Below are 8,995 nucleotides of genomic sequence, written 5' to 3' on the forward strand. Positions count from 1 at the left end.
GGCCGGGTTCAACTTCTTCGGATTGCGTTTATGCTGGCACGGGGGGTGGTCTGCCGGCAAACGGTTCCATTCCGTGGAAGGAATATTTTTGAGAGCATCCAAAATTGTCTCAAAACAAACTTGAACATATTTTTAAAGAGTTCGCTGCATAAAAATCCCCATCGTATTGTTATCTGACTAGTGACAGGCCATCCTTTCTCGGGGATCAAATTGGAGAAATTGGCTTGGTAATCCTGCTGAACATGTTTTGCAGTCTGAGCAGGCGCTATATATCTTTGGGATGTCTAAATTTGCTATTCAAAGTTAGATTATGATACAGGCAGTATGATTTTCACTAAAAGTAGTATTCTTGGTACACTTGCAGACCTGGCTTCACCAAAAACAGTGATTTTTCCCCATTTGAAGTGATTCCTTCAAAACGCATGGTTTGCTGAAGATCGGCTCCCCAGAGAATCAACATACTATTACTGTTAGATAGCCAAGGACATTGTGCCTATACTTGACAATTTTTAGGATTGAGTTTTGCCTCTGAGCTGAACAGTGTCTTATCAATGAACGCAGTGGTCAAGCGCGTGCCAGAAGTTCAGGATAAACATCAAAGAAGGTGTACTAAAGAAAGTAATGCAATTTTCGTAAAAATTGAGATAAAGACACGAAATTTTGCATATCTACCAATTAAGAGACGAGGAATATTATAAACATAAAATCAAGGCCTGAAAATCATGCCGCCGCGCACCAGCTTACGTCAAACTTTGTTGCCAAACGTTTGCCCCGCCCTGTAATTACCGTTTTTTATCTATTTTTTCTTCGGGGGTTTTTGGGACGTCGAAAAAGAAGCCACTGGGATCTGATCGGTTCGTACCATATTTGCAAAAGGCCGGGCCGGGCTGGTAGACGAATTTTCTCGGCCGGGCCCGTCCCGCCATTCATTGTTCAAAATTTTCCAATGAAAATTTGGGAAATTTTTTCAATTAAAAAAGGAAAAAGGTTGCATTATTCAGCAAAATTAACAAAGTATGAAATGGTCGAAAAATAGGCCGTTTTTGTCTAAATTTTTGAAAAAATTTCAAAAATTTCGAAATAAATTCAAAAAAATCAACGTCTGTAGGTACTCCCGGCCCGGCCAGGCCCGCCAAAATTCTCGACGGGCCGACCAGAGAATTCGCAACTATGGTTCGTACTGTTCCTGATGGTCGACTTGCATTTGGTAATCTGGAAACATTTTGAATAGTAAATTTCGCAAATCTCTGCGGAAAAATCATAACCCATCAGAGATGAGCGGAAGAGATTTACGGAAATTTACGGAAGACGGTTTATCTTCGAAATGAAAAATGCTACCAAAAAGCTGTCAACAGACAAAATGTAGATCGATCTCAATGAGAGCTATCGATTGCTACGAAACTTGCATCGAAATTTCGTTGGATTATTCAAAAAGAGTCTTTCTTCCGTCTTCCGTCTTCCGTGTGCCAGACGGAAGACGGCACACGGAAGAAACTCCATATCTCAACTCTCCATCACTATTATGAGATAACTTTTATACCAATAAATAACTCTCATTGAGATCTACATTTTGTCCGTTCACAACTTTTTGGTAGCATTTTTCATTTTGAAAAAAAAACCGTCTTCCGTAAATTTCCGTAAATCTCTTCCACTCATCTCTGTAACCCATTGCGAAAAAAAAAGTCATACCTCGGAAGAGAAACAATAATTTTTTGGATTGTATTAGTCACACTTTTCTCTACAAGGACGAGTTCGATTCAATAAGACTTTGTATCAATAAATCGTTTGATGCTCCATTTCTAACTCTAGGAATTGTTATCTTCCTTTGGACACATTTTCTATGTTTACTTCTTTTTTTCAATATTTGCTCTTGCAAAAACATTCGAATTTTGGGTAAATCAGTTTGTATTTAAATAATTCCAAAAATCGATAATTTGGCCATTATTTTGGTCATTTTAAACAACCGTTCTCTAATAGAAGGCCACCCAAATTGTCAACTTTGATTCCATGGATCTCGGTTCTTTTAAGAGATATCAAAAAGTGATCAACTGTTAAAATATTGCTAATATTATGACAAACGTTTTATCAGTTAACAACTTTTTGTTATGTTTCACGAGTATCGAGATATTTGGTCTCAAAGTTGACGGTTTGGCTGGCCTTCTATTAGAGTTTTTACGGTAGTTAATTGGGAAACCGCGTTCCGCCTCAAGCCCTGAATTGAAGCTAGGAATGACGTCACTTACATCAGAAACCAGTATAATCATAACCTGAGAATATGAACGTTTTTTGTGTATGCTGCGTGTTGAAGTTTTTGATTTGGGTCCTTCTATTTCGCAATAAGTGAAAATTTGAAAAAATAACTGGAAAATCCGGCTCCTATGGGCATCTTTGAGCTGTTTTAGATGAACTTCTAGGTCACATATCTGAGAAACTCTTGAGAAACATTTCTGTTAGTTGAAATTGTTTTATTTGCCAGATGGTAGAGAAACCATGAAAAAAAAAAAGACACTACAAAATCGAGACGGAACTCACTATCAAAGATCATATCCTTTTTTCAGCAACACGAAGGCTGTCTTTAGTATTGGTTAAGTTTATTTTCACAAGACATTGAATGCTCTCAATGGGACCAAATTTTTGATACTACCACCTAAAAGGTTTTTCATTTTAGAACAGAAACGACAAAGAAAATTAGATGAATTACACTAAAATAGGAGAAAAAATAATAAAATTTGATTTCGAAAAGAAATGCTAATGCACGTAACGCGAGGCACGCGTCGCCTTTAAAATTCGCCCAAACATCGCCCAAGATTCGCCAAGGTGGTGGTGGTCGGCGCAGTTGCCACAGGTCTAGAAGCTTCCGGTTAAAAGCCGCCCAAATAACGCTCTAAAGCCGCATCCACCCCTGTATTCGCCCTAAAGTTGCAGGCCACAACCGAGTTGCCGGCAAGCAAAATTATCATGCCGAAACCAAAATTCTCATGCCGACATGTCACTTCCTAGCCGGCATGAATGTTCATCTCGACTGAAATATGATAAAATTATGAAAATTTTGTCTGCTGACCACTTTCTGATTCCTCTCATGGAAATTGAGAGAAATCTCACTCAAAGTGATTTGAGTGTCTCTTTTTATATCCTCTTCTTATCGCATTTCCCGAAAAGCTACAGTAATCTCGGCCCAATTTTTACCATGAACGTGTCACGAGCCGTCTCTACCTAATCTAAAAATGACTGTTCGGTCACGCTAATTATCTAGGTAGGCTGATCATAAAACTCTGTCACTATATTCCCAAAAAGTGGGGGACCATGAAGGTACTGCCGACTAGGTGCAGACACCCATCTCAATTGGTACCTCCGTAAGGCCCTTCTGTTACAGGGGGTTCCCATTTTTCCAGTCATTCTTTTCCGTACATTTTCATCGTTTTTTCTAGTTCAAAATTCAGATAAATGTGTCCGTTTCGGCGAAATTGAGCAATTTTAAAACGTTCTAAAATCTTTGAATTTCAAACAACATATTTTGAAGGGGCCCTTCTAGTACAGTATTTACGGTATGTCTTTTTCTCTCTAACTCTCTAAGACACTAACTCAATGTTCCAAGGTTATCCTAGAAACTCAGATAATCGGACTTTCAACCTAGCTAGGTACATTTTTACAACTCTATGTAGTCTTCTTCCCAGTATTTTAATCCAAGGTTTGCAAAAATTCCAAAGTGTGAGTTATCACCTCTCTTTTTGAACTCATAACAAGTAAGACGTCAGTTCATTGTGCCGTATCCCCTTTTAGATCCGTTTTACACGTCGGCCTCCTTTGTATTTCCCACTGACTTGTCGGTCCCTTTTGAGAAACTCTTGGCATATACTTTTATCCCCAAAATGCATTTAGGGGTTATTGACAAGAAACTAAATAGTATGGCTCCCAGCAACAGCAGTAAAGTGTACCATCCCTTCAAACATATTTATCTTTTTTTCTAATAGAGATATCACAAAGTAGTCAACTGATAAAATTTAATTTAACACATTTTATTAGTTGATCACATTTTGGTATCTTCACCAGAAACCGAGATAATTGAGCTAAGACAAGAGCATCCATGTTTCAGTTCAAAATGATATAGTAGTGCTAATCAGCAAATAACTATTATGAAGTTATGATTTCCTGCTTATGACAGTACATTCATACAAAAATGCTTGATATTGTCACTACAGTCTCTCCTACAGTATCCCCCTACAGCATCCTTTTACAGTATTCTCCTACGACATCATTTCTACAGTACCCTACTACGTCATCATTTCCCCTTGGTCTTTTGTCTAGAAAGGGGGCGTGGTCTCCCCGAGATAGAGGGGCCCATCGTAAACAGGCTCCGCCCCCTCATGTTGATGTCATTTAGTCATTCTTTTCCCTCATTCACTTGTTTCTTCCGGTCCATGGGATCTTCCTTTATATCGATCTCTTCAGTTATTCAAGACCTTCTAAATGGGGATTTCCTGTATTTTCATCTTTTCAATTACCCTTTTGATACATCCTTTTTAAAATCCACTAATCAATTTGTATACTTTTTAGAACCCCAAAAACATTATGCCACCAAGAAAGGAGAACGCCAAGAAGACTTACACCGAGTCTCAGAGAGCACGGAAAAATGCCTATGAGCAAGCCAGGAAAGCCAAGAAGAACGGTCCATGGAGGAATTGAGAGCGTAAGTTGAATTGTAATTTATGGGTTCATTTTTTGTATTTTTCAGGCTGACTCGTCATCGCTTTGATTCCGACTTCCAACCGGAAAGAGTTGTGATTGTGGAAGCCGCCAAGTACATTGAAGAGCTTCGAAAGCTGCTGGCTGATTCGGAAGCAGCTCAGGAGGCTCCTCAGATGGAGATGGAAGACTTTGATCCCGAGCAGGCCGCTTATGAGATGTTCGGGTTGTCGCAGCTATCCAACATCGCCCAATCTTCTTCTCCACCAGCCACGGTCGTCCCAAACACCGCCATGTCTTCTGATGCCGCCTACAACCAGTGGAATGGATATCAGGAACAATATAGGATGTCACCACCATGGTCTATTGCTGAAAGTGCCACGCCGCCTACAGTCTTCGTCTCAAACAACTCCACTCCTCCTGATGGCGTCTACAATGGATCTGCTTCCCCACCATCCGTATCCAACAACACCTTCACGTCTTCTGAAGCTGTCTATAACCAATGGAATGAGTATCAGGAGCCGCAGCAATATTGTAAGTTTTAGAAATTGTTTTTTTTTAATTACTGATTTTCAACTTTTGCAGATTATCCACCGCAAGTCGATCTTCAACAGCAGCAGTACAACGAATATCTGATGAATGGCGGACAGTACTACTAATTCTTCTAAACTACCGTAATCTCATTTTTGTTCATCTCTCATTTCCATCCAATTTCCACCGGTCCCTTCAGTTCCGTTTCTTTCGTTTCCAGTCCCATCCCCTTGCCCTTTTTTCTTTCATTGGTCTCTATTTGTCTCTCCTTCTCTATTTTGAAGTTTATAACAATAAATAATCATGAAATTCAAACAGAATCGACTATTTTTCGACATGAACTTAGTCCTATTAAAATTACAAATTTTCTTTCCTTTTGAAACAGGAAATTTTAATCGAAAACCCATCATTTTCAGCTAGAAATCTGTAATTTTCCAGCCAATCACTTTTTCACTCAAAAAAAAACCAAATTTCAAATTCCCTCTCTTTGTCGCACTCTCGCTAAACAACGCGCGCCTGTCGTCATAGCCGGAGTGTCGTTGTTTTCTTTCCGTCGATTTATTTTTCAAGTTTTCTGACTCTTTTTTGGCAGTTTTTCGGGCAAAAAACATGTTTTTTGTTAATTTTTCAGTATAATATGTTAAAAACTGCCTAAAAATCGATAAAATAGCATGTTTGTAAGTGAATTCGTGAAAAATCGCTCGAACCCAAAAATACTGGGTTTTAGAAAATAAGCCAATTTCCCGGCGTTTTTTTTCAATGAAGCTGTGTCTGAAAACAAGCAAAAGCTAGATTTTAATATATTTTTCATGCTTTTCCTTTGTTTTTTTCTCGGATTTTTACCCAGAAAACCGGTTTTTGAGAACTTTTCGTTTTTTTTTTTCGCAAAAATTCATTTCCCCCCATTTTCCCGCAAAAACTTCAAATTCTTTTCAGCGATGGGCACCTTCACCGCCACCTACTTCCTCAAGACGGCCTTCTGGGACAAGAGAGGCCTGTGGACCGCCACACTGGCCGTCGCCTACTTTGCCCGCTGCTGGGAGAACGCCGGATACCACAAGGCTGAAATGATGAAGGTGGGTCTTTCTGGAGATGAAAATCAGTTAAAAGTGCTGAAAATTTGACCTAAAACCGTGAATTTTCACTAAAAAATCGAAAAAATAAACTTTTTTCGAATATTTGAATTTCAGGGGCACTCCCGTATGTTCGCCGATCGTGCCAAGCAGCTCCCAGCCTCCGCCGACCTGTGGAAGTACTGAAATTTCAGCGAAATCCAGTTTTTAGTCGATTTTCTCCCATTTTTTGTTCATAAAAATAAATTTTTTATTCGAGAAACAGCATTTTTAGTTCAAAAAATCGATAATTTGGTTCAGGAATCAGCACAGACGCAGTTGTTCTTCTCCTCCGAGCAAATCAGCGTTTTGTTGGGGCAGAACTGGAAAACTTTGGATTTTTTAGGGTCTAGAAGCTTCTGGAAGCTCACATTGTAGAAAAGTGTATTGCACATCCATTCCCAACAGTACCCGAATTCTTCTGATAGGCAAATAGAGAGAAAAAGTGCGAAAATTGAGAGGATTCTCATTTTTGGGCATAAAAATGCTTTTTGAGCGATGAAACTGTTGTTTAGAGCGAAAATACGTGTTTTTTCTCAACAAAATTTAGGCTTTCTTAAGTGTTGAGCTGGGAAAAGCACTAAAAATGACTTAAAATACCTGAAAATCACCTAAAAATTCCAAATTCAAAAAACCAAATTCAAACTACCGCCAACAACGACACTCCGAAATCCCGCTTGCGCGCGTTGTTTACCGTAAATCCATACTGGTTTTGCAGCTGTCGCCCGAGCCAAATGCACTGAAATCATTCTTTCTAGCTCATTTTTCTTGGATTTTGACCAAAAAATCAAGGAAACCAAATTTTCAGACACTTCGGGTCCCCGCAAAATGCTCAGTCGGCACATTTTTCAGTGTTCTAGGCTCGGCTTTGCTCCTTCAACGAGTCAAGCCGTTTTTCATACTTCCACAGTGAATTCTGTGCTTCCTAGGGTAAAAAATTGTGGTTTTGAAGGATAAAACGCTCTAATTTTTCAGGCAAAACCGCTAGACGAGGAAATGCCGGCGCCCGCTGCTTTGAAGACTTTGGAATCCAAAAAATCTCGCCCGGATTTTCAAATTTTGGATTTATCATCTGGAAAACGACATAAGAAGGATATTGATATCATCGGTATGATAAACATCTGTTTTTTAATGATTTTTAGGCCAAAAATTTAATTTCTTCCAGTCACCGATCAGTACCTCCAACAATGGTATAAAATGGAGACGAAAAGTCTAGCAGCCGATTATTTAGCGCTTTGCAAGTCGAAATTAAGCTTATTTGTTGCTTCAACAGGTAGTTCTTCGTCTTTTTTTCGTTTAAATAGACAGAAAATCTATTTCGAATTTTTGCATTTTTCAGCGACCTGCGGCTTCCTGATGGCTCCAGTACCCGTGGCAGCGGCTCCACTAGCTGCAGCGACGATTGGTGAGCTAAAAACGGCGAGGAAACTGATAAGCTCAAAATTTCAGGCACATTTCTCCTCTCATCGGCTGCCAACTCGTGTAATCAGCTTCTGGAGGCACCGTACGACGCCCAGATGAGAAGAACGCAGAGTAGAGTGCTTGTCGTGCATCGGTTGGTCTTAAGAAGCTAGAAAACCGGGTTTCGAGCTTGAAATTCGCTATTTTAAGCCAATGCTAGGTCTAAAATCGCTATTTTAATCCTATTTTTGACCATTTTCAGTACTTAAATCTAAGTTTTATGAGCTAAAATTGGCTTAAAAAGGTGATTCTGAAGCTAAAAAACCGGTTTTTAAGCCTGAAAAATCACTATATTAGGCCTAAAAATCCCTTTAAAAAATGGTCTTTGGGGCTATTTTCTGTCTGAAAAATTACATTTTTAAGCCATTTTCAGGCCAAAAACTGTTGTTTTCAGTCATTTTTCAGTCTGAAAATTGCAGATTCTCCCCTCTGCACGCCTTCACATTTGCTGGTGTCACTGGAATGGCTGGAATCGGACTTTTGGCGTATTATGCGAATCCGTTGGCTGCGGCTCTTGGAGCATTGAATTGGTTTATTTATGCAGGTTTGGGATTTTTTGAAAATTCTAAAATTCTGAAAATTCCAATAATTTGAGAATTTCTAAAATATTAAAATTCTAAAATTTTAAAATTTCAAACTTAACTGTTTGAAAAACGGCTCAAGAGAATTCTAGACGATTTCTGGCCAATTTGAGCCGTTTAATATAAATTTTGGCCAATTTTAACGAATTTCAAATTTTTAAAAAATCAATTTTGACCGTATTCAGGCATTTTGAGCTGAATTTTGCGTTCAAAAACACTCAAAACTCGGTAAAACAGCTCAAAATTGACATAAAATTATCTGAAATCGGGCCGAAACTGTCTAGAATAGCTATTTTTATCGAATTTTGAAAATTGAAAATTAAAATTCTGAGAATTATGGCCATTTTCCAATTCTGGCAATTTTGGCCATTTTTTCGGACCATTTTTTAAATTTATTTTTTGTTGGAATTTTGAGCTATTTTTATTAAAAATTTCAATTTAAAGGGGGACTCCGACCAGAAATTTTTATTGCATTAAAATGTGTTAAAATTTATCTATTTTCCGAATATTATTGCGAAAAAATTCAAAGAAAATCCGAAATCCCCGAAAAACGGCGTTGAAAAGGAAAAAAATTCAAAAAATGGTGCCGCCGGGGGACGAGGATTTTCAGTGAGAAACCTAGGCCAC

At 38.6% G+C, this 8,995-nt stretch overlaps 3 protein-coding genes across 3 annotated transcripts in view; all 3 read left to right on the forward strand.

Moving 5' to 3' along the window:
* Window positions 1-4,670: 4,670 nt before the first annotated feature.
* On the forward strand, window positions 4,671-5,342 carry CBG07912 (the record flags this gene model as incomplete). Its single annotated transcript, XM_002631877.1, has 3 exons — window positions 4,671-4,687; window positions 4,733-5,217; window positions 5,269-5,342. The coding sequence occupies 3 exons, from the start codon at window positions 4,671-4,673 to the stop codon at window positions 5,340-5,342; spliced, it is 576 nt and encodes a 191-aa protein (XP_002631923.1).
* An 810-nt stretch (window positions 5,343-6,152) lies between these two features.
* CBG07913 lies at window positions 6,153-6,473 on the forward strand (the record flags this gene model as incomplete). The annotated part of the gene is made up of 2 exons (XM_002631878.1): window positions 6,153-6,290; window positions 6,405-6,473. 2 exons carry the CDS (start codon window positions 6,153-6,155, stop codon window positions 6,471-6,473), a joined length of 207 nt encoding a protein of 68 aa, XP_002631924.1.
* A 681-nt stretch (window positions 6,474-7,154) lies between these two features.
* Window positions 7,155-8,995, forward strand: part of CBG07915 — a gene marked incomplete at both ends in the record, with an annotated part of 4,769 nt that continues 2,928 nt past the window's right edge. The window contains 6 exons of the mRNA XM_002631879.2: window positions 7,155-7,256; window positions 7,302-7,434; window positions 7,492-7,599; window positions 7,666-7,731; window positions 7,776-7,881; window positions 8,207-8,331. Coding sequence (XP_002631925.2) covers window positions 7,155-7,256; window positions 7,302-7,434; window positions 7,492-7,599; window positions 7,666-7,731; window positions 7,776-7,881; window positions 8,207-8,331 — 640 coding nt within the window. The remainder of the gene's footprint in view (window positions 7,257-7,301; window positions 7,435-7,491; window positions 7,600-7,665; window positions 7,732-7,775; window positions 7,882-8,206; window positions 8,332-8,995) is intronic.

This window comes from Caenorhabditis briggsae (assembly GCF_000004555.2).
Source record: "Caenorhabditis briggsae complete genome, chrII, whole genome shotgun sequence".
In the NCBI taxonomy this organism is placed as follows: Eukaryota; Metazoa; Nematoda; class Chromadorea; order Rhabditida; family Rhabditidae; genus Caenorhabditis; species Caenorhabditis briggsae.